We start from the raw sequence: 25,482 nt of genomic DNA, 5'->3' as shown, positions 1-25,482 counted from the left end.
ATTGCCTGAAGATATGTTTAAATGCAATCTCAATTCAATCTGCATACCAAACAGTAATAGAATATTTCCACTTTCAAAAGAACAATTGCATCTCATCACAAAAAAGCAAATAGTATTTGTCTCCATTCACAGGATGCAGGCATCGCTGACTAGGCCCAGCACTTGTTGCCCATCACATCAGCCATGATTGAATGGTGAAGCAGATTCGATGGGCCGAATGGCGTAACAGTAGATGAATTAGAACAGAGCATTTACAGTTCAGAAGGAAGCTATTCCGTCCATCGAGTCTGCACTGGCTCTTGGAAAGAGCACTGATGGAACCATCAATTCACCAGACACGTGTTTCCGATATGAATATAGGCTTTAATCTACTTACTACAGAGCCAGCCTGTTACCCGTTGATGAACTCTCGGTGAACTGCAGGCTGACTCTGGACAAGGGTATTTATACAGTAGCACAAGGGGGAGGAGTCATGGGCGGAGCCAAGGGTGGAGCCCTGAACAAGCTCCTGAGCATTCCCAGAGCTCCTCCCCTAGTGGTCGGATAACGCTACTGCGCTTACAAAGATACAGTGTGAATTACCATGTTACATTCACCACAAGCACCTCACTTAATTCCCACACCTCCCCCCCTATCCCTGTAACCCAGTAACCCCCACCTAACCTTTTTTGGACACTACGGCCAATTTATCATGGCCAATCCACCTCACCTGAAACATCTTTGGGCTGCGGGAGGAAACCGGGGCGCCTGGAGGAAACCCACGCAGCCACGGGGAGGACGTGCAGACTCCGCACAGACAGTGATCCAAGCCGAGAATCGAACCTGGGACCCTGGCGCGGTGAAGCAACCGTGCTAACCACTGTGCTACCGTGCTGCCCCAGTTCGGGTGAGATTATTATATAATGGTAGATGAATTAATTTGGGTTAAATTATTAAATTAATAGTCACTTGTTTGTGGATGATTGGGAGGCTTGCAAACTCTATAACCTCAGATTGGGGAATCATTAGGTAGTAAGGTTTAGTGGCCCTTTCCCCGCTCCGCCCCCCCCCCCCCCCCCCCCCCCCATCGCCCCTCCCCCCCTCAACTCATGTATACTAATAATTGACAACATATGCTTTGTGGCAACAGTATTTGAGTTCTATTTCACATAAATGTTACAGGAAAAGCAATATAACCCACTCCCTTCCCAGCAAGACTGTGGTGCATTTATATCCAGGCAAAATCTTCAAAAGATTATCTCAGAAAATCATTGGAATAGTTCCTGGTTTAAAGAAAAAGCTTTTGAAAGGCTAAGTTGTGTTCTTAATTGAGATTTTTCAGTGTCAAAAGGGGCTAAGGGCAACAACATATCTAAGCATGTTTGCAGGCTGCAGAAAACTGTACCCGGTTAGAATGGGCAACTCGAAACAGCCAAGCCTTTGCCTTCATTCGATCTGCCGACCCCCACCACCATTAGCAGCTGGTCTTGTGTTTAGTTCTGGACGTGTGAGGTGAAAGATTTTAATGCTGGGGTGCACACCCCTCTCTGGTGTCTCTGTGACTGAACGGGACGGGCTCATGGGGGCGCAGTTTTCCCCTGCCGTCAGGGTCAAATAGGCATCAGAAGTCTGCATTGTGTAGAGAACAGTCACCCCTTGCCTGAATTAATAATAATAATCACTTATTGTCACGAGTAGGCTTCAAATGAAGTTACTGTGAAAAGCCCCTAGTCGCCACATTCCGGCACCTGTTCGGGGAGGCTGGTACGGGAATTGAACCCGTGCTGCTGGCTGTGTTCTGCATTCCAAGCCAGCGATTTAGCCCATTGTGCTAAACCCAGCCCCGGTAATTGGTCGATTAATGGCCAGAGGTCAACACAAGATGGTGGACGCGAATTAACGGCCCCGTCGCTCCGGCCTGGTGTCGGGACGAGACCGTTGAATCCCGTGAGAGGCCTCTCGTGAGATTTGCGATGCCCGAAATGCCTCACGAGATTCACTGAGGTGTCGCGGATCTGGGCCTCGCCCTCATGGACGATGTGTCTGTGCTGTGTTCTCCCGGGGCCCGGGAATGAACGGCGAAGCCTCGTGGGGCACTGTTACGTACTGGTCCGCACAAACGCGGACCAGTCACAATGGCACCTGGGGGGGGGAGGGGGGGTCTCCCAGGGCTCTAGGCAGGGTGCCCTGGCACTCCCGCTGGCGCCTGGGCACCTTGGCACCGCCAGCCTAGCACTCCCACCTGGGCATTTTGGGCAGTGCCACCCTGGGTGCCGGGCTGGCTGTGCCAAGTTGCCCGGGTGCCAGGTTGCCCATGCCAGAGGTCGGGCCCTCAAGAGGTGGATTGAGGTGGTTCTTGAGGACCCCAGAAGAGGTAAGTTGGGTGCAGTCGGGGGAGGGGGGGGGAGAGGTCTGGAGTTTGTGGTCATGCTGAGAGGTGGGGGGGAGGGGTGGAAAGATGGGGGTTTCCTTCAGAAATGGCGCCCCGATCAGCAAGTACTCTTCCTGCACTGGTGAGCTGACCTCTTCAGTGCAGGAAATGATGTAAGTGCGGCCTAGATGGGGTGTTCCTTTTTTTTATATAAATTTAGATTACCCAATTATTTTTTCCAATTAAGGGGCAATTTAGCGTGGCCAATCCACCTGCTCTGCACATTTTTGGGCTGTGGGGGCGAAACACACGCAGACACGGGGAGAATGTGCAAACTCCACACGGACAGTGACCCAGAGCCGGGATCGAACCTGGGACCTCAGCGCCGTGAGGCGGTTGTGCTAACCACTAGGCCACCGTGCTGCCCTTAGATGAGGTGTTCCTAATAGAGGTCCAAAAAAAAAACGGCAAAAGTGTTCCTCGCTGCCACCGGGAACCCCCCCCCCCCACACCCCTGCCAAACCCCACCAAAAGCAGATTCTGAATTTTATCCCGTTAAATCGCGCCCGGAGCCACCTTTCCAACTCTTTTAGTTAATATAACCTGTGAGGAGCACCGCTGATGTTAAATGCGAGGGTATACCATAACCCAAAAGAGTACCAGTCCTCAGATAGGAGCTGGTTTAGCTCACAAGGCTAAATCGCTGGCTTTCAAAGCAGGCCAGCAGCACGGTTTGATTCCTGTACCAGCCTCCCCGGACAGGTGCCCGGGGAATGTGGCGACTAGGGGCCTTTTCACAGTAACTTCATTGAAGCCTACTCGTGACAATAAGCGATTTTCATTTCATTTCAGTGGCGTATATTTTCAATTTGGTATACTATGAGATAACACGCACATTCACTGATGGCTACACACAGTGTTACAGGGAATTACACCTTGGTTCCAAATATCTACCTTTCCGGAACTCTAAGACCCCTCCCCCCCCTCTTTGTTCCCAAACCGCATCCAATATTCTCCAGCTCTGTGAGATAAATCCAGCAAATAATTACCGTCCACAGGTTATGAGGCTACATTTGGGAAAACTGTCTGCAGTTTCAGCGAAGGTGAAATCTGATCGGCTCAAGTTTTGATCATTACTGCCTGCCTGATTTGTAATGGTTTGTTTGTGGCTGATTCTTTCTGCAGCTGGGTGTGGCTGATAGTAGCTGTGTCTGTTTGTTTCTATCTTCCCCTTTTTCCAAATCGTAATGCTATGGATACACCATTTTTCCCCTTTGATGCTATCCATCCTGTGAAGTCGGTTTTTTGCATAAACGTGTCAATTTCTTTATCTCTCTACTTTGAAGTCACCCTTATATAGAATTTCTACAGTGCAGAAGGAGGCCATTCGGCCCATCGAGTCTGCATGACCCGCTGAATGAAAATCCCACCGAGGCCCACTCCCGCACCCTATCCCCATAACCCCACCTAACCTACACGTCTTTGGTCACTAAGGGGCAATCTAGCATGGCCAATCCACCTAACCTGCACATCATTCAGGGGAAACCGGAGCGCCCGGAGGAAACCCATGCAGACACGGGGAGAAAGTGCAAAACCCGAGGCTGGAATTGAACCCGGGTTCCTGGCGCTGTGAGGCAGCAGTGCTAACCACTGTGCCACCGTGCCGCTCCATACACCCCCCCTTGTTTTCCTCTTATCACCGAGGTAACCACTTGCTTTTCTCACTGATGCGCTAACTCGCATCACAACATCTCTACAAACATTTCCCCCTTTCTTTCATCCCAATTTCATATTGTTAAATCTTAATCTTTCCCAATTCTTAACAAACTTTGAATTTAAAAATGGCTTCCGCTGTCAGGCCACCATTATGAGGAAGAGGAACCAAACCCATGGGTGGGCCTGTAGCTGCGGCACCCAGACAGGCAGGGAGGGAGGGTGGGTGGGGGTGGAGGGGGGTGGGCCTCGAAGCTCACTGGAGCACGAGCTACCTCGTTGGTCGGCCCCCGGGCGACACCTCCATCAGGCCTCCACACAGCTTCCCGGTCTCTCCAGGACCTGGAGGCTGACTGGAAAATTCTGGTCAGCCTCCGACAGTAGGCCTTCAATGAGGTGAATTGGCCACCCTCCACTTGGAAAAATGGGGTGGGATTTTCCAGTTTTCCAGCTGGCTGAGGCAAGAAAGGTGACGAGCAGCACTCCGGCACTGCCGCTGTTTCCCACCGGATTTACCAGCACATTGGCAAAGGAGATGTTGGGAGGTGTGTCCACACCATCATGCCGATGGATTGCAAAAGAGCCTGCCCCACCGGCAACGTCAGCTGTCCAGCTATCGGTGCCCTAATCTCCAGCATCAAAAATCAATGCACAGAGCCCCCCCCCCCAACATGCATGGGGTAATTCCACCCTCCCCCAGCCCACAGGGAGCTCCCTAGAGGAAGCCCCTAGCACTGCCTTGCCCAGGGGATGATGCAGGTGAATTGCCAAGGGGCCCTGCCAAAGGGACTATGTCCAGACCCTGTCCCTCTTCCCCCCCCCCGGTCTGGTTGACTATTACTCTCTATTTAACCCGAGTATTTTACCTGGTTGTATGTGTTCCTTCCCAGGAGATTACAGTGCTCTGGGAGGGGAGGGACGTGTCTACACTGTAATCATAGAATTTATCATAGATTATCATAGAATTTACAGTGCAGAAGGAGGCCATTCGGCCCATCGAGTCTGCACCGGCTCTTGGAAAGAGCAGCCTACCCAAGGTCAACACATCCACCCTATCCCCATAACCCAGTAACCCCACCCAACACTAAGGGCAATTTTGGACACTAAGGGCAATTTAGCATGGCCAATCCACCTAACCCCCGCACATCTTTGGACAGTGGGAGGAAACCGGAGCACCCGGAGGAAACCCACGCACACACGGGGAGGATGTGCAGACTCCGCACAGACAGTGACCCAAACGGGAATCGAACCCGGGACCCTGGAGCTGGGAAGCAACTGTGCTAGCCACAATGCTACCGTGCTGCCCTCTAATGTGTAGACTTCGCAACTCCAATGGTTCTGGCTAGATGGAACAGTGAAAGAATAACTTGTGCTACCTTCCACAACCTTAAGATGTTGCACGCACGTTACAGCCAACGCAGGTAGTGTAAGCACCATTGTAATGTCAGATATTTAGGGCGAGATTCTCCCATATGGGGAGAAATCGTAAGGCTGGCGTCAAATCCGGGCGGGTTTGACGCCAGCCCCCCCCCCCCTTCCCGACCGGGAACCGATTCTGGTCCCCGGTCGGGGATAGCAGCCCGACGCCGTAAGCTCCGGCATCACGGGCTTAACGAATTTCGTTAAGCCCGGTTGCCCGAGTTAGCGCCGGCTGACGCGTCATATGACGTCAGCCGCACATGCGCGGATTGGAAGACTTCATCGCGTATTTGCTCGAAACCCGCGCATGCGCGGGCCGGGATGCCCCTCAGCCGCCCCGCGAATGGATACTGCGGGGCGGCGGAAGGACAAATAGTGCGTGGGCATCGGGCCCGCTGCCCGCGATCGGTGCCCACCGATCGCGGGCCCATGGCACCCTTGGCACGGCCGTGGTACTGCCGTGCCAATCGGTGCCATGGTTATAAAATGCGAGTGTTTACGGCCGTTTTTACGAACGGCCAGACCAGGTGTGTTTGCCGTTCGTAAAAACAACCGTAAAGGGCTGGGAACTCGGCCCATCTATCAGCTGTGAATCGCTGCTGGCCGTAAAAAAACGGCGGCAGCGATTCGTGTCGGGAGTTGGGCGTGGGGGGGGGGGGAGAATAGCGGGAGGGCGTCGGAACAGCGTGGCCGTAAAATTTTACGAGCCACGCTATTCTCCGCACCGTCGGGAGTGCGGAGAATCTCGCCCATAGTATCCAATTTCCTCAAAGCAGGATCCCATAGACGTCAATGTGAGGATGAGCAGGCTGTTTGTCTCAGTGATGTTGGTTGAAGGATACATATCTGCCAAAACCACCTCCTCTTTAAAGTTCAATTTTCAATTCTCTTGGGGTGGCATGGTGGAGTTTGCACATTCTCCCCGTGTCTGCGTGGGTCTCACCCCCACAGTCCAAAGATGTGCAGAATGGGTGGGTTGGCCACGCTAAATTTCCCCTTAATTGGGGGGGGGGGGGAAATCCAATTCTCTTCCCGCCCCTAGTCGTTTTTCATCCTTTTCCATAGCTAGTAATTCCTGGAACAGATCACGTGTCTGCCGTCGGGGACTAACAGTTTGAGCGGGGGGGGGGGGGGGGGGGGTGCACGCCACATCAAGCGTGGCTGACCAGCAGCCTCCCCCGCTCCTACTGCCGGCCTTTGGGGGTGTTTGGAAGGATTTTCAGATTGAGCGTGCCAACCCGTTTGGCCGAGTTAGCAACTCTCCTTCCTCGGCCGACAAGTCCTGGGGTGGAACTCGAACCCGGAGTATCTGGCTCAGAGGCAGGGACGCCAACCCACTGCGCCACAAGACCCGCCACCCTTCTTCAAAGTAGCGCCATGGAATCTTTCATATATCCATGTGAGCAGTGGACTGGGCCTCAGTACTTCTGACAATGCGGCGCCTCCGCAGGACTGCACTGGAATGTCAGCCTGGATCATGGGCTCAAGTCCACGGAGACATATGTGAACCCACAAGCCTGTTAAGCCCTGGCTGCCGCTGCACATTCTTTACCTCCTGTCATGGTAAAATATACATTGACAGAATAAAGGCAAGATTCTCTGCTCCCCGATGCCGGAATCGCATTCGGCAAGAGGGCGGAGAATCCCTGATGGTGGCAATATCGGGGCGGCGCCACCTTCGCGCTGCTCCGCTCCCTGAAAAGCGGTGTACTCTGGGTGTACACCGCGCCACGTGTCACGGCCTCAGGACTTCCCGCGATGCTCCGCCCCCCCCCCCACCCCCCCCCCCCCCCCCCCCGACCGGCCTCGTTCCCGACGACGTTGGTCTCACCCATCGTCAACTCAGCATGGCGGCCGCGGACTCAGCCCGGCGGCGCCACAGTCGGGGGAGGGCCGATCCGCGGGCGGGGGGGGGGGGGGGGCTTCATTCGGGCTGGGGGCACTGTGGGCGGGCGGTCAGGGGCGCGCGAGCGGCCGAAAAGGCGCGGGGGGGGGGTACTGTTTTGCAGTCTGGGTCCGCGGGCTGAATACGCCGTGGAAGCCACGGACCTGGGAATGTTCAGGGCCGCATCGGCAGCTGGAGCTGGGGGCTCTACGCTGACTGGCTGCTAGCCCCCTGCAAAACGGCGAATCGGTGACCGCTTTGTGCCAGCGACCCTGCCGTAGAACACCACTGTTTTCACGCCGGCGCAGTGACTTAGTCTCCCAAACAGAGAATCCAGCCCAGGGTATAGCACCTATCGGGGCAGATCTGTTAAACAATGAGCTTTCTCTTCCATTCCGCACGGGAGTGTGGAAGTTTTGAGGACGCCAATGACACCACTGCAGGTTTGCGGCATAAACTCTCGTGTTGGACCTTTGCAGGCGCCCAGCGCCTGGTCTGCGCAGCTCCTACTCAACACAATAAACTGCGGTCGTGGAAAACCGGGAAGAACGTGTGTGAAATGTTTTGTGTCGTTCCTGGGGTGCGACGTGGAGCAGACACGGGATCGAATATCTGGAAAAATGATCAGTGATTTGTTTTCCCCAAGTATTTTTGGCCATTTGCTTTCTTAAACGCGCACACAGCCCAGCTGGAAGTGAAGCGACACTTGATCCAGATCCAAATTGACGTTGAGTAGCTGAATCGGCATATTTGTACTTTCTGGTTCAAATAGAACCTCGAACGTATTGACCCCGTTAAAATACTGGTGGAATGTGACGGGAATGTGAACTGGCATGCCTTGTTGTATTTCATACCCTTTCAGTGCCATCCAGTGAGTGTCACATCCATGGCTGTAGCACCGAAAGATATTGAAAGTTAAGGCCAAATTCAGCATGATTGCTGCTAACTTTACGACTGGAAAAGTTATGAGGAATTCCTGGCAATGGGGAACCAAGAGCAGTCTGGAATGTGACACACATGTGCGCACAAATCCAAGCAGGCATTTAAATAAACTTATAGCTCGACTCCCGAGGTAGTTTGTGCGAGAGCGGCCTAGATGTTGCAGTGACACTTCGGAGCGCGAGGAACAGGGGAGAACTCGGCACACGAGGCAGTGGGCTGCCTTGGAGCAGCCAATTGCTTATTTAGGATGGATTATTTAGGATAGAAGCACCTTAAATGTACTATCCTGAGGGGACGCTACAGTCTGAGGCAGTGAACTCTGTTATTGTCGTGTTAACAGCTCAATGACTGCCTTGGCATACGATTACGGCCCCACCAACCAGCTCAGAGCCAAGCCGAATTGGGATTGTGCGCCGTGGCTCCTCAGTGAGCCAGGAAATTGGTGCCTCCTCAAATAAATTATGTTTGCCCTTTTCCTTTTAGCCTGGTTTAAGGGACACGGGTGTGAACATGTCTCCATTGGATGATCCCAAAGTCCTGAGTTGAACTGCTCGGCTGAGAGCGTGCGGCCCCGTCCGCATTTGTTTTTGGAATTTGAGATTTCCCCTTCCTTGAGTCTTATAAATCGCAGAGATGCATTCTCCGATCTCTGAGGGAAAGCGGGGAATGAAAGGCTTGGATGTAGTGAGAAGATTTAAAACAAAAACTCACTTTACACTAGACATGCCAACAACTAACTTTAGTTTCTGGCAAAATGCCAGAGTGGTTGAAGAAGTTTATTCAGTGAGTAACTTGAGTTGTACAGTCGGAGAAAGTGTGAAAGAGTGCCTCTATTCGAGAGAGGGGGGAGAAAGAAAGCAGGAAACTATAGGCCAGTAAGCCTAACATCTGTCAGAGGGAAAATGCGAGATTCCATTATTAAGCAGGTATGAGCAGAACATCATAATACAATCAAGCAGAGTGTTTATGTGAAAGGCAAGTCGTGCTTCATTCATTTATTAGTGTTCTTCAAGGAAGAAATGAGCAATGTGGATAAAGGGGAACCTGTAGATGTGGTGTACTTGGATTTCCAAAAGGCTTTCGACAAAGTGCCACATCAAAGGTTACTGCAAACAATTGTGTGTCGGGGTGGGAGGTGTGGAGTAATGTATTAGCATGGATTGAGGATTGGTTAGCTAACAGGAAGCAGAGAGTAGGGATAAATGAGTCATTCTCAGATTGGCAAGTTGTTACTAGCGGAGTGCCACAGGGGTCAATGCTGGGCCCTCAACTATTTGCAGTCTACATTGATGACTTGGATGAAAGGATCGAGTGTACTTTGCTAAATTTGCTGGTGCCATAAATATAGGTAGGAAAGTAGGTTGTGAAGAAGACATGAGGAATCATCAAAGGAATTTAGATAGTTTAAGGGAATGGGGGAAATGGACCACCCGGGGGTTCAAATGGCCTCTGAGACCCCAAGGTGACATCACGTCGGGTAAAAACAATTGTGGAAATCGGTACTGCATGGCGCCCTGTCACGGCCTCGCTTGCAGCGTGTATGCAGCATCGGGGCATGATCCAGATTGCGGCGGGCACCACGAGTCGAGTGACTCGAATTAAGTTTCACGCGCGGTGCGAATCCCGATTTGCATCTCTCCCGCGATTCACCCGTCGCATCCGGCTCACACCGCTGGCGGGGAAGATCTTAAACTGGGATCTCGCCAGGGCAAATCCAGCGATGGCACTCTCGCGGGATTTAGCAGGCGCAATGGGATTTGCGCCCGCTGTGAACGGACCTGTTAAATCCCGCTCAGAATTTTGGCCGGCGGCCGTAACGATTTGAGGCATTATTGTGCTCAGGGTTCCTGGCACAGTGGCATTCAACGGGCAGATTTACCATCTGGTTCACTAATGTCCTTTAGGGAAGAAAATCTGTTGTCCTCACCTGGTCTGGCCTACACGTGACTCCAGACCCAGACCCACAGCATTCTCTGCCCAGGCGCTGTGAATATTGAGGGAATTATGTGGGTTGGAGTGAACGCTTGTAAATAACATCTTTTGATTTTTGAAATTCATTTCCAGGGTGTGGGCTTCGCTGGCTAGGCCAGCATTTATTGCCCATCCCTAATTTTCCTTGAGAAGGTGATGCTGAGCTGCCTTTTTGATCCCCTGCAGTCCCTGAGGTGTAGGTACACCCACAGTGCTGTTAGGCAGAGACTTCCAGGGTTTTCATAGAATAGAATTTACAGTGCAGAAGGAGGCCATTCGGCCCATCGAGTCTGCTCCGGCTCTTGGAAAGAGCAGCCTACCCGAGGTCAACACCTCCACCCTATCCCCATAACCCAGTAACCCCACCCAACACTAAGGGCAATTTTGGACACTACGGGCAATTTAGCATGGCCAATCCACCTAACCTGCACATCTTTGGACTGTGGGAGGAAACCGGAGCACCCGGAGGAAACCCACGCACACCCGGGGAGGATGTGCAGACTCTGCACAGACAGTGACCCAAGCAGGAATCGAACCTGGGGCCCTGGAGCTGTGAAGCGACTGTGCTATCCACAATGCTACCGTTTTGACCCGGCGACAGTGAAGAAATATATTTCCAAGTCAGGATGGTGAGCAACTTAGAGGGGAACATCCCAGGTATGAGGTGGTGTTCCCAGGTATCTGCTGCCCTTCTCCTTCCAGATGGTGGATGTCGTGGGTTTGGAAGGTGATGCCCATGGAGCTCTGGTGAGTTCCTGCAGTGCATCTGGGTAGATGGTACACACGGCTGCTATTGTGCGTCGGTGATGGAGGGAGTATGTTTGTGGAATGGGTACCAGAATGATCCAGTGTACATCCTCATCAATTTCCCCTAATGCACCGTTATTACAGATTATAAAACCACTTTAGCGCCCAGTGAAAATAATCAATTGCAAATGGTTCCGTTTGTTTATTCTGCTTCATACATGAGGTACAATCCAACAGAGTTTTTTAAAATATAAATTTAGATTACCCAATTATTTTTTTCCAATTAAGGGGCAATTTAGCGTGGCCAATCCACCTACTCTGCACATTTTTGGGTTGTGGGGGTGAAACCCACGCAGACACGGGGAGAACGTGCAAACTCCACACGGACAGTGACCCAGAGCCGGGATCGAACCTGGTACCTCGGCGCCATGAGGCAGTTGTGCTAACCACTAGGCCACCGTGCTGCCCTACAATCCAACAGAGTTGACAGGATTCAGTAAGTTACTCGGGTGGCTAATAATCAGTGCGACACTTGACTAATTCGTTCCGAGGCAGTTTGATATCTCCCCGGGCTGATACCGAGGTCCTAATCCTCAAACCAGACGTTACCTCAGTGGGACAGTGGCTTGGAAGACAGTCTCCAGACACAAAGGTTCAAGGTCTTGGGAGACCAAAACCACCGTCCCATGAGTGGAACCTCCCAAGATCGTCTGCGGTTCATGATTCCCAACTTGTGGTCGCCAAATAATTACAGATGATTCACAATGTCAGCTGTGCGTGAGGGGGCTTTGAATGTTGCTCATCGACGTCACCCCTTTTAATGAGATAAACATTGCGTCCTTCTGCTGGAGGACAAATTGAACCGACCTCCAGGTCAAGTATGCTTTTTCCACTAATCTAAAGGCCGAACATATCCAAAATCCCAGGCTTTCTTGGAATTCCACTGGCCTATCCCTCGGAAATTCTAGTTGTTTGTCTGCACTGTTTACTTTGTGGTGTCAAAAATAAACTTTTTACAGGTACCCTGGGCGGGGTTCTCCATGGTTGGCGGGGCGCAGGTCGGGGGGGGCGGCGCCGCGCCACTACGCGGCCCCCTTGCCGATTCTCGGCCCGGGAATCATGTCCCGCCGGCGCTGTTCTAACTTGCTCCGAGCCGGCGGGACCTCGGCGTGGAAGGGTCCAGGGGTGGCCTGTGGGGGAGGGGGGGGGGGGGGGGGGGGGGGAGGGTCCGATCCTGGCGGGGGGGGGGCTTCAGTCGTGGCCTGGCCCGCGATCGGGGCCCACCGATCGGCGGACCAGCCTCTCGGGCTGGGGGCCTCCTTTCTTCCGCACCGGCCCCTGTAGCCCCTACGCCATTTGCGTCGGGGCCGGCGCGGAGAAGGGAGCCACTGGGCATGCGCGCGTTGGCGTCATGACGCATGGCGCATGACCTCGCGGCGCCCAGTTGACGCCAGGATCAGCAGCTGGAGTGGCCTGAGAGGCCTGAATTGCTGATCCTGAGGCCACAACAGCGTTTCCGACGGCGTCAACACTTAGCCTCAGGATCAGAGAATCCCGCCCCCTGTATTTATTATTCAGTGATACATCCTACTTTTCTAGCCATTTTGTTTACTTTACACTATAACTAGTTTAGGCTATTGTAACGTAAGTAGGCCAAAGCCTATTTAAGGTATCCAGGAAACAAAATTATCTGAACTTAAAATTGCTCTCGACTCCAAGGGTTTCAGATAAAGATACTCGATTGATTGATTTATTGTCACAGGTACCAAAGTACAGTGAAACGTATTTTTCTGCAGCCAAGGGAAAGTACACCGTATGTACACAGTAGACAAAAAGAATAATCGACAAAGTTCATCGACAAATAGTGATTGGTTACAGTGCGGAACAAGGGGCCAATCAAAGCAAATACATGAGCAAGAGCAGCATAGGGCGTCGTGAATAGTGTTCTTACAGGGAACAGATCAGTCTGAAGGGGAGTCGTTGAGGAGTCTAGTCGCTGTGGGGAAGAAGCTGTTCCTATGTCTGGATGTGCGGGTTTCCAGGCTTCTGTATTTTCTGCCTGATGGAAGGGTCTGGAAGAAGGCAAAGCCTAGGTGGGAGGGGTCTCTGACAATGCTGTCTGCCTTCCTGAGGCAGCGGGAGGTGTAGACAGAATCAATGTGAGGGTGTCAAGCTTGTGTGATGCGTTGGGCTGAGTTCGACCACACTCTTGGACCGAGCAGTTGCCATACCAAGCTGTGATACAGCCAGTTAGGATGCTCCTTATGGCACATCTCTAGACGTTTGTGAGAGTCGGTGCAGACATGCTGAATTTCTTTAGCTTCCATAGGAAGTAGAGACGTTGTTGGGCTTTCTTGACTGTTGCATCAACGTGAGTGGGCCAGGACAGACCGTTGGCAATGGTGACCTCCAAGAACATAAAGCTTTCGACCATCTCCACTTCGGAGCCATTGATGTAGATGTCGTACTGCACTTCCTGAAGTCGATGATCAGTTCCTTGGTTTTGCTGTCATTTAAAGAGAGGTTGTTTTCAGTATTTCCCTCTCCTGTGACAGTAAGGTTTAGTTCAGTGCACTGTCCATCCCCTCTAACCAGTGTGTTTTGTGCTGTATTCTCTCAACCTCTTCTCCTGTTAATCCTCTGTTCAAGCCAGAGAGCAATGCTGAGGGTATTGGATGAGTAAGACAAAAGATTAAGTTATGTTCTGGCAAACTATGAAACTCAGTTCAGTCAATTGGGCATTACGCAGGCTTACGCCAGCATAATGACCGTCAAACTACTAACTTTCTTTGTTTTTAATAAAAACTAATCTGTCAATGTCTTTTAGCGAGTCATTGATGTAGGCCAGTGATTTGACGCCTATGACCTCTGATGACACTCACAAGTGTTACTGTGAAGGCAAGGATGGTAATAAATGAGTTTGTTACGAGTGTGGATATTCTGGCAGCTACACTTGTGCTGGCCACTCCTGTAGCTATTTCCAGGCATCTTATCATTTAGGACAGTGTAGTCTTGCCTAATGCCTAATTTTCTAATAGGGTGGGATCCTGGATAGGGTAGTGTCTGGGGGATGGGTGGGGGAGGGGAGCGTTTCGGACATCTACAAAGAACTATTGGGGGCGGAGGAGACGCAGACTGAGGAGCTGAAGCGAAAGTGGGAGGAGGAGCTTGGGGGAGAGATGGAGGACGGTTTATGGGCGGACGCATTGAGTAGAATCAACGTGACCGCTACATGCGCAAGGCTCAGCTTGATCCAATTCAAGGTGGTGCACCGGGCCCACATGACAGTGGCCCGGATGAGCAGATCCTTTGGGGTGGAAAACAGGTGTGTAAAATATGCGGGAGGACCAGCGAACCATGTCCACATGTTCTGGGCATGTCCAAAACTTTGGGGATATTGGCAGGGGTTTGCGGATGTCATGTCTAGAGTATTGAAAACAAGGGTGGCAAATAGTCCAGAGGTGGCAATTTTTGGGGTGTTGGAAGATCCGGGAGTCCAGGAGGAGAAAGAGGCAGATGTTCTGACCTTTGCCTCCCTGGTAGCCCGGAGACGGATATTATTAGCTTGGAGGGACTCAAAGCCCCCAAAGTCGGAGGCCTGGTTAACCGACATAGCGAGCTTACTCGGCCTGGAGAAGATTAAGTTCGCCTTGAGAGGGTCAGTGTTAGGGTTCGCCCGGAGGTGGCAACCGTTCATTGACTTCTTTGCAGTGAATTAATCGTCAACAGGGGTCGGTCGCATAGAATAGGAGGTTAAATAGGCGGGTCTTGGCGGGATGGGAGTTGGTGTTTGCACTCCGTTTATTGTTCTTTGTACACTGTTTTTATACTGTTGTTGTTTGTAATGCCAAAAAATACCTCATTAAAATTGTTTGTTTAAAAAACAATTTATAATAGGGTAACTCAGGGGTACAAAAATGGAATTCCTCTGGAATCAGAACTGGTCATTGTGCCTTTCGAAGGTCTTTATAATATTCTTGGTCTCGTTGTGTTAACACAGACTCTTTACAGTGCCTGCTGAGGTAAGAGAAACACAGCATTTATTGGAGTATCTCTAACAGTGACTACATCCCTAATGGCAAGGCAGTACAACAGAGAGCATGAAACATTGCTTCACAACATCTATCTGATGAAGAAAATCTCATCTCTTCAAGGACTATCTCAAGGCGCTCGCATGTACTTGATGGAAAGGAAGATGACGTTAACGGCTCTCTTGTCTCCTGATGATGAGCAGCACGTTGGGTGGCAAGGTGGCACAGTGGTTAGCACAGTACCAGGGACGCGGGTTCGATTCCGGCCTCAGGTGACTGTCTGTGTGGAGTTTACACATTCTCCCTGTGTCTGCGTGGGTTTCCTCCGGGTGCTCCGGTTTCCTCCCACAGTCCAAAGATGTGCAGGTTAGGTGGATTGGCCATGATAAATTGCCCTTAGTGTCCAAAATTGCCCTGAGTGTTGGGTGGGGCTACTGGGTTATTGGGATAGGGTGGAGGTGTGGGCTTGACGCTACAACACCATCTCCTCTGGTCTCGTATCACACAGCAGTGCTCTGAAAGTTAGAATGGATTAAAAGGTTCAGCTGAGGGTGTCCAGAAGGAACCATCAGTAAAACCCAGGAAGTGATGGGGCAGCACGGTAGCATGGTGGTTAGCATAAAATGCTTCACAGCTCTAGGGTCTCAGGTTCGGTTCCTGGCTGGGTCACTGTCTGTGCGGAGTCTGCTCGTCCTCCCCGTGTGTGCGTGGGTTTCCTCCGGGTGCTCCGGTTTCCTCCCATAGTCCAAAGATGTGCGGGTTAGGTGGATTGGCCAGGCTAAATTGCCCTTAGTGTCCTAAACGTAAGGTTAAGGGGGGGGGGGGTTGTTGGGTTACGGGTATAGGGTGGATACGTGGGTTTGAGTAGGGTGATCATGGCTCGGCACAACATCGAGGGCCGAAGGGCCTGTTCTGTGCTGTACTGTTCTATGTTCTATGAAGTGACTGGCGCTGGGTCGACCCAGGGTTTCATTTTAAGGTTCACTAGACCAGATCGGCCCAGTCCCTCGCCATTTCCAAAGTTGTGTTGCTTCTTCCTTCTGGGTGAACACAGTTAGAGATGGGTAGATGGGGAGAACAAAGACATTTTGGGGGCCATTTTCATCATTTCTGCCTGGACTGCAAATGGGGGAAAGGATTGCCTGTTGTCGAAGAAGCCCGATTCTCATTCTGCGGAAATCAATCGGGTGAAGATCTGGTGGATCCTGAGGTGGGCAAGAGATCAGCTGCACCGTTCGCCGATTATCCTGGCTAGGTTCCTGTTGTGATGCCAAGCCCTTGCAATATTGGGGTCCGGAGAACTATTTTACCCAAGATGCTTGGGCACAATTGTCCTTGGCGATATAGTAGTATGGATATATTTGGACCACACGCTTTGTGGATGCGCAATATCCTCAGCAGGAGTTCTCTTCGCTTTGCTTTGTGGGTGGCACAGTGGTTAGCACCTCTGCCTCACAGGGCCTGGGACCCGGGTTCGCTCCCAGCCTTGGCCGACTCCCCGTGTCTGCGCGGGTTTCCTCCGGGTGCTCAGGTTTCCTCCCGCAGCCCAAAGATGTGCAGGTTCGGTGGATTGGCCATGATCAATTGCCCTTTAGTGCCCAGGTATGCGCAGGTTAGGCTACCAGGGAAGGGCAGGGTGGATGGGGGAGTGGACCTGGGTAGGGTGCTCTTTTGGAGGGCCGGCACAGGCTCGATTGTGCTGGCCTTGGAAAGGGTCCAGAGGAGGGTCACAAGAATGATCCCTGGAATGAAGAACTTGTCGTATGAGGAACGGTTGAGGACTCCCGGTCTGTACTCGTTGGCGTTTAGAAGGATGAGAGGGCATCTTATTGAAACTTAAAAGATACCGAGAGGCCTGGATAGAGTGGACGTGGAGAGGATGTTTCCACTTGTAGGAAGAACTAGAACCAGAGGACACCATCTCAGACTAAAGGGACGATCCTTTAAAACTGAGATGAGGAGAAATTTCTTCAACCAGAGGGCGGTGAATCTGTAGAACCCTTTGCCGCAGAAGGCTGTGGAGGCCAAATCACTGAGTGTCTTTAAGACAGAGATAGATAGGCTCTTGATTAATAAGGGGATCAGGGGTTATGGGGAGAAGGCAGGATGGGGATGAGAAAAATATCAGCCATGATTGAATGGCGGAGCAGACTCGATGGGCCAAGTGGCCTAATTCTGCTGCTATGTCTTATGGTCATATGATTGGCCGAGTGGTCTCCTTTTGCTCTGTAGTGATTGTATGATCCTATACCTAACAGGAGTTCTCTTTCACTTTTGCTTTACATCTCCCCATCGCTTCATGATATCTCTGACATTCAGAGGCGTTGGCGTAGTGGTATTGTCACTGGACTAGTAACCCAGTGATGCAGAATAATGCTCTGGGGACCCAGGTTCAAATCCTGCCACGGCAGATGGTGAAATTTGAATTCAGTATAATCTGGAATCAAAAAGGTCGAATGAAGGCCATGAAACCATTGTCAATTGTCTTAAAAACCCAACTGGTTCACTAATGTCCTTTAGGGAAGGAAATCTGCCGTCCTTACCTGGTCTGGCCTACATGTAATTCTAGAGCACAGCAATGTGGACAATTTGGAATGGACAATAAATGCTGGCACAGCCTGCGATGCCCTTGAACAATTAAAAAAAAGAAGACCATCGGTGCTTTTGTGTTTTGAACAATCGCCCAGTTTCTGTTACTTTTATAGACATAGCACAGGCCCTTCGGCCCTCGATGTTGTGCCGAGCAATGATCACCCTACTCAAGCCAACGTATCCACCCTATACCAGTAACCCCCCCCCATTAATCTTATTTTTTAGGACACTAAGGGCAATTTAGCATGGCCAATCCACCTAAGCCACACATCTTTGGACTGTGGGAGGAAACCGGAGCACCCGGAGGAAACCCACGCACACACGGGGAGGACGTGCAGACTCCAAACAGACAGTGACCCAGCCGGGAACTGAACCTGGGTCCCTGGAGCTGTGAAGCATTTATGCTAACCACCATGCTACCATGCTGCCCACTTTTTTTTTCTGCCCCCAGCTATCCCCCAAAGATACCTGCCCCCAGCAACCCCCCCCCCCCCCCCCCAAACACCCACACTAGGTAACTCTAGTCCAATCCCATGCAAAAATGCCAACTTGGCAGTGCCAACCTGGCACCCTGGTAGTGCACCTGCCAGTGACACTTGGGCACCTTGACAGTGCAAAGGTGGCATTGCCAGTGTGGCAGGCTGGCAGTGCCAAGGTATCCAGGCGGCACCAGCAGTGCCAGGGCACCACCCTGCCCAAAGGGCATGCAGCTCAGGGCTTCTAATCCCCTTGGAGACCCCCAAGTGTGCCATTCCGTCTGCTCTCCGTTTGTGGAGACCAATGTCAAACCATGCTCACTGGAGGTCCCCAAGGTTTTTTGCGGAACATCGAACCAGAACGAAGGTAGCCTGCCCGACTCTGACTCAACGTAGCACCGAGATCGGAATTGTTGGAAGAGGCTGATTAAATTCAGTGACATTTTCAGTGAATCCGGACCGAAAGTCCCATCGGGAATGGATAGGTTTTGGTGTGGAAAGAAGGCAGCGTGTCGAAGGGGAGATTGCCGCCTGGCCCCTTGGCAGCTTTTCCTTCGAGCTATACCCGAGGTCAGCCTATACTGCTTGAACCCTGCAGCCAGAAACCCACGCTCTTTTCTTGCCGTTCTTACTATGGACTTAAGACTGGTCGTTGGAATCACTGACCGCCAATATCACGCTCGCTACCCTCTGCACACCCTTGACACAATGATTTAAAAAAAAATAAATTTAGATTACCCAATTATTTTTACCAATTGCGGGGCAATTTAGCGTGGCCAATCCACCTACTCTGCACATTTTTGGGTTGTGGGGGCGAGGCCCACGCAGACACGGGGAGAATGTGCAAACTCCACACGGACAGTGACCCAGAGCCAGGATCGAACCTGGGACCTCAGCGCCGTGAGGCGGTTGTGCTAACCACTAGGCCACCGTGCTGCCCTCCCTTGACACAATGATGTGCATTCCGAAGCACCTGATTGTGCGCCACTAAACGGGCTTTAACGTCCGAGCTGTTGAGTGTTGTATCTCGGTGAGGGGGGGGGGGGGTGGGTGTGCTGCAAAGGTTGAGTCAGTGCACCCCATTTTACTTCAACCCAATACGCGTCTGAATGGGTTTAAAAGGTGGTGTATCGGCTGCGGAACCTTGGGTGCTTGTTTTTAAGAAGGATGGAGGTGGGTGAGACAGAGATTTGCCAGCAATATGGAACACACGGCGTTGTTCGTTGTCTGCTAGCATCAGCCTATGCCCACATCTGGAGTGATACTTTACGGAGTCTGAGGGAGGTGATTTATGGTAGCTTCATAATGGGGGGGAGGGGGGGGGGGGGGGGGGCAGATAACTTGCCTCTTAGCCACATTTAGGTTCTGCTCAAACTGTGGAACTCTCTATCTGTGAAATTTGTGTATAATCGGCTGACCGATTCTTACATTAGGATAAATGCTTCTTAAATGTTGTGAAGGTTCCCGCCCCCACCATCCTTTCAGGCAGCGAATTCCAGATTCCCACCACTCTCCGGGTGAAAAAGCTTTTCCTCAAATCCCCCCCTAAATCTCCTGCCCCTGACCTTATATTGTTGCCCCCCCCCCACCTCCCCGGTTATTGACCCCTTCACGAAGAGGAAAATTACCTTCCTCATCACCAAATCTGTGTCCCTTTTATACACCTCAATCAGATTCCCCCTGAGCCTTCTCTGCTCCAGGGAAAACAACCCTCGTCTGTTCAGCCTCTCTTGGGGCAGCACGGTAGCATTGTGGACAGCACAATCGCTTCACAGCTCCAGGGTCCCAGATTCGATTCCGGCTTGGGTCACTGTCTGTGCGGAGTCTGCATATCCTCCCCGTGTGTGCGTGGGTTTCCTCCGGGTGCTCCGGTTTCCTCCCACAGTCCAAAGATGTGCGGGTTAGGTGGATTGGCCGTGATAAATTGCCCTTAGTGTCCCCCCCCACCCCATTAGTTACATCATAATAATAATACTCTTTATTATTGTCACAAGTAGGCATACATTAACACTGCAATGGGGTTACTGTGAAAATCCCCTAGTCGCCACATTCCGGCGCCTGTTCGGGTACACAGGGGGAGAATTCATAATGCCCAATTCACCTGACAAGAACGTCTTTCGGGACTTGTGGGAGGAAACGCAAAGCTCTCTAATTAAATACTCCAGAGGCAATACACTTAATCCATTCAAAAATCCATTAGCCCAACCAAACTTTTAAGATGCTTTAATTGCATATTTCGCTCCGAAGAAAAAAACGAGCTGCCTTGCAAAGCAGGATGTTTAATAACATGACTGCAGCAGTCAGACACACTAACCCAGGCTTTTAACCCTTACTGCGCCAAGTACATATGATACAATATCTCTGTGATTCCTACATTCTCACGCCGAGCCCTGCAGTGACAGGATCTGCAGTGGACTGAAAGGGAACTGCATGCAGCCCACGGTGTCAGAGTCCCGAGGAGTGGAGGAAAAGGAGGGTTTTTGGGGTCTCAGGGCGGGAGGGTAGGGTAAAATGGAAGATTGGGGTGTCGGGAGTGGGGCCCAGAGGCCCACTGGACCTTAAGTGGGGTGGGGGCTTCCAAAAGTAGGGTTGGCCTTCTGATGGAGGCGCCGTAACCTCCTCAACCCATTCCAACCACCCCTCCCCTCCCCTCCCACCAACCTCCTGGCCGAGACCGAAACCCGATTATTTTCAGGCATCAAAGCAAATTGCTGCGGATGCTGGAATCTGAAACGAAAGACAAAATGCGGGAAAATCTCAGCAGGTCTGGCAGCATCTGTAGGGAGAGAAAAGAGCGAACGTTTCGAGTCCGATGACCCTTCGTCAAAGCTTCGTCACAGCATATTTATTTGCAGGCAACCGCTATTCCTGGGAGATCCTCCCTCCAGCCTAAACACTGCTGTAGCCCCCCCCCCCCCCCCCCCCCTCCCCTCCCCCCCCCCCCACAACCTTCCCCCGATTCCCATCCTCCCTCCAGCCTAAACACTGAGGCTGGATGGGAAACGGCCCTTAAGTGGTCAATGGTTGGCCACTTAAGGGCCTCAATCGCGTTAAGGGTGTCCGAGGCCCTGCCTGCCCCAGCGTAAAACCAGTCAGAGGTCAATCTTGCTATTTCAAAGCTATGTTGCGTGTGTGCCTTTGTGGTCGAGCGAACGGGATTAATTCCCATTCACATACAGCTGACATGATGGGCTGAAGGGCCCTTTGCTGTGCTGTCACACCCTACGACTGATTAGATTGTCGAAGAAATGTATGAATTTTGTTACGTCTCTTAAATGCTGCCATATTCTTATAAACGGAGTTAGTCTGTGTTCCATCAGCTGTCACCCACAGCCTGGATCATTTCAGTCTCCACACAAATCATCCCCACTCTTCGTTGTCTGTCAAGGGGAGGGTGACGCATCGCCGTGCCGTTGTGGAGAAGAAGGTCAAAAGACCGACCAGTTGAGAAAAGGGAGCAGTGAACCTGCCAAATAGGGGTTAGCTGTGAGTTTTAGAAATGTACATAGACCCCCCCCCCCCCCAGTGAATGCTTTGTCTGCAGCTGAGGCCAGGTCAGTCAAGAGATTTTTATTGTGAGAAGCGCTTGAGGCTCAAAGTTTACCGTGTAGTCATTATTCACCAACACCCCCCACCCCACCCCACCCCACCCCCACCACCATTTCAGTGCTTCGTGGTTCCCAAGAATAATGAAATGAAAATGAAAATCGCTTGTTGTCACGGGCAGGCTTCAAATGAAGTTACCGTGAAAAGCCCCTAGTCACCACATTCTGGCGCCTGTTCGGGGAGGCTGTTACAGGAATCGAACCATGCTGCTGGCTTGCCTTGGTCTGCTTTCAAAGCCGGCGATTTAGCCCAGTGAGCTAAGCAGCCTTTTGATGCAATGTGAGACTCTGGGAGAGTTGGGGGCGGGGGGCAGGAGGTGGGACAGTGGGGGGATGGGGGGGGGGGGGCGGTGGGAGGGTGTTTGGACGTTGCTCGATATTGGTGCCGCTGATAGAATGTTTTTCGGTATATTTGCCATGGGGAGGAGGTGGCCTAGTTGTAATGTGATCCAGAGGCCCACACCGAGGGGTTCAAATCTCCCTCCCTGGCGGCTGGTGTAATTTAAATTCAATTTAACACAACCGGGACTGGAATCTCAGTGAATCCATCTGGGTTCAGGGGAAGGAAATCTGCCATCCTTACCCGGTCTGGCCTACATGTGACTCCAGACCCACACAGCGATGTGGTTGACTCCTAACTCACCCCAGCATCCCACCGCCCATTTAAGAAAAGGATAATAACTGTTTCTTCAACATTACCGCGGGGGTCGTGAACGCAGCTTGTCTTTAGTAAATAGTTTTTGCGATTCTGCGCTCTCATCCTGAAATGCAGCCATTTTGTTTTGACCGCTGCAGATAAAAACAGCGAAAACGGAGAAGAAAATGAACGTGTTGCAGCTGCGGAGTCTACAGTACCTGGAACGGTACATTTACCTCATCCTCTTCAATACCTACTTGCACCTGGAAAAGGAAGATTCCTGGCGAAGACCCTTCAGTGTTTGGATGTATGAGGTAAAAGAGTCACCCTTCACGGCGATGATAAGAGATTTAACCCTTTCTTCTTCCTCAGGGAGAGAACCCAGGACCTCAAGCAGGCGAGCGGTGTGTTCTTGGCAGCTGGCCATTCCAGTGAACTCCTGGGCGATCCCGGGGCGCGATTCAGCTGAAAACATTGGTTTTGGGCCCGTTTAGTGGGCTATTTCCCGCCACCTGAAGCACCGTGAAAAACCCCGCTATTCAACGGCATTTTGCCATTTTTTATTTCGGCCACAGGGGGCTTCTCTACGCCGAGGCCACGCGGGAGTTATTTCCTGCTGGCGAGGTGCCCGAGTGCCAGAAAGAGTGCCAAGGTGCTGTCCTGTCCTTTTCTTGACCACCCAGGGTCTTCAATGACCCCTCTTCAGGTGCCATTACGTTGACTCATTTAAATATGCAAATCTGGGTCACGCACCGTGAGGGCGGTGGGAGTGGTTTTTCAACATAGATCATAGAATGTACAGTGCAGAAGGAGGCCATTCGGCCCATCGAGTCTGCACCGGCTCCTGGAAAGAGCACCCCACCCAAGGTCAACACCTCCACCCTATCCCCATAACCCAGTAACCCCACCCAACACTAAGGGCAATTTAGCATGGCCAATCCACCTAACCTGCACATCTTTAGACTGCGGGAGGAAACCGGAGCACCCGGAGGAAACCCACGCACACACGGGGAGGATGTGCAGACTCCGCACAGACAGTGACCCAAGCCAGAATCGAACCTGGGACCCTGGAGCTGTGAAGCAATTGTGCTAACCACTGTGCTACCGTGCTGCCCTCAAAAGCTTTTAAAGACTGTCGCACTCCGTAAATGGAATAACGCAGGAGAAAACCTATTCCACTTCATAGGCTAAATGGTCTACCACGTCCCACCACCCATAAATAATTTGACTTTAGTTAACACGTTTCAGTATCACAAGAACAGCTTGAAGCAAAGCTGCCCCTTCCTCCCAGAGAGTGCGGTGAACGAGGCAGGTACCCTCCAACGCTGCCACCATGTTTGATCTATCCGGGACAAAGATGCCACCTGATTTCCAGCCCCCGCAGTATTTTGCCTCTATTGCAGCAGTAGCAGCTGCTACCTCGGCACACATTGCTGAACTGATGATAAATTAAAAATCACCGGGAATGTGCAATCCCGTCAGCTCCGTGGAGAGAATCAATGTGTTGCCCTCTCAGCCGTGGGCTTTGTCTGCAGTTGCTATCGGTCCTTTCGCGGTAGCTGAAGCACAGAGAATGCGCCGTAATGAGCAACTAATTAATGCTCATTTCCATCGAGCGGGACTGGGGGGGGGGGGGGGGTCACACAAGGACCCACTCCCCTCACAGCCTATGAAGTCGACCAGGTTTTCTCCTGCGTTATTCAATTTACGGAGTGTGGCAGCTTTCAAAAATCACTCCTACAATATCTCGGACACTGGTAAGACAGAAGCAGTGAGAGAAGGTTCAGCCTATGGGAACAACCTGAGAGCAAGAATCCGAGAAGATTAACTTTATAGGCCCATTTTCTGAAGCGATAATAGCTCTTATGGAGGGAGCAGTGATTGAACTCAACTTTCCTTTCATCTCGAGTCGGTAATGGTTTGAGTGACTGCTGTTTCCCGCTGTTTTGTGTTGTTGAGGAATCCAATGGAAAGCTTTCTGGTGGGGAAGTAGAAAGTGCGGGGTGGGGTACCGTGGTAAACGTCCAGTCGATACTGGCCCACTGCAGTGTATTTTGCTTTTTAATGTTGAGGCACTGGGCAAGTTACCCTGTAATCGTTTTTGTTTTATGGAATATCCGTGCAAGTTTGGCATCAGTCTCCACAGAATGTTCCAGTTTTTGCTGGGTTAGAAGGCTGAAGAACATGAATCACAGAATCTCAACAGTGCAGAAGGAGGCCATTCAGCCCATCGAGTCGGCATTGAACCTCTGAAAGAGCACCCTACCAAGACCCACTCCCCCTCCCTATCCCTATCTGCCTCATTTCCGAGGGGCGGGGTGCTGAAGACTCAGGACCCCGGGCCTGGAGATCCCGCCCACTGAGAGCTGCTGGCCAATCAGAGGCCGGCGGCTCTCTAATGACAGCAGCAGCGCCACCCAGGGCGATGGCCGATCTCGGTAATGCACCCAGGGCGAGGCTCAGAATCGTGGAGGGAGCCCAGTGATGGGTGACTGAGGGCAGGAGGGTGGTTGCAGGGAGGTTCTTGGGGGTGTAGGTTGGGGGGGGGGGGGAGGCAGGGTGGTATGAGGCAAGCACAGGGAAATGGGTTCCAGCTGCCACTTCACCTCTCCGTTTGTCGTTAACGTTAACTGGAGTATAATGATCGGTCTGATATGAGACGACTGTCTATTTTCATAATGTTAAAGGAAATCCAAACTTGAGGTGAAGTAACGTAAATTTGTGAATTTTCTAATGGAATCTAATGGCCCTTTCTCTTTAGAAGAACTGTTAGCACTGACTGAACCTGTATTGCGGACTGTCTGTACTCAATGTTACATCTGTGGGTCAGCAGGGGGGAAGGGTGCGTGACAGAAAGGGAGAGAGAGATAGAGAGAGAGAGAGAGAGAGAGAGTGAGCGAGAGAGAGAAAGCGAGGGAGGGAGAGAAAGTGAGTGAGTGAGAGAGAGGGAGTGAGAGAGAGAGTGAGTAAGAAAGAAAAAGTGAGAGAGAGAGAGAAAGTGAGAGAGAGAAAGTGAGGGAGGGAGAGAAAGTAGGTGAGAGAGAGTGAGTGAGAAAGAAAAAGAGAGAGAAAGTGAGTGAGTGAGAGAGAGAGTGAGAAAGAAAAAGAGAGAGA

At 51.6% G+C, this 25,482-nt stretch overlaps 1 protein-coding gene across 1 annotated transcript in view; it reads left to right on the top strand.

Annotated features, from left to right (window-relative positions):
• Window positions 1-25,482, top strand: part of LOC119956240 (paladin-like) — a 138,601-nt gene that overhangs the window by 65,697 nt on the left and 47,422 nt on the right. Inside the window, exons 11-13 of the mRNA XM_038783274.1 lie at window positions 11,172-11,250; window positions 15,028-15,049; window positions 22,527-22,682. Coding sequence (XP_038639202.1) covers window positions 11,172-11,250; window positions 15,028-15,049; window positions 22,527-22,682 — 257 coding nt within the window. The remainder of the gene's footprint in view (window positions 1-11,171; window positions 11,251-15,027; window positions 15,050-22,526; window positions 22,683-25,482) is intronic.

The sequence above is a fragment of the Scyliorhinus canicula genome, chromosome 22 (assembly GCF_902713615.1).
Source record: "Scyliorhinus canicula chromosome 22, sScyCan1.1, whole genome shotgun sequence".
In the NCBI taxonomy this organism is placed as follows: Eukaryota; Metazoa; Chordata; class Chondrichthyes; order Carcharhiniformes; family Scyliorhinidae; genus Scyliorhinus; species Scyliorhinus canicula.
The sequence above is the reverse complement of the archived record's forward strand: the minus strand, read 5'-3'. Positions and strand labels throughout refer to the sequence as shown.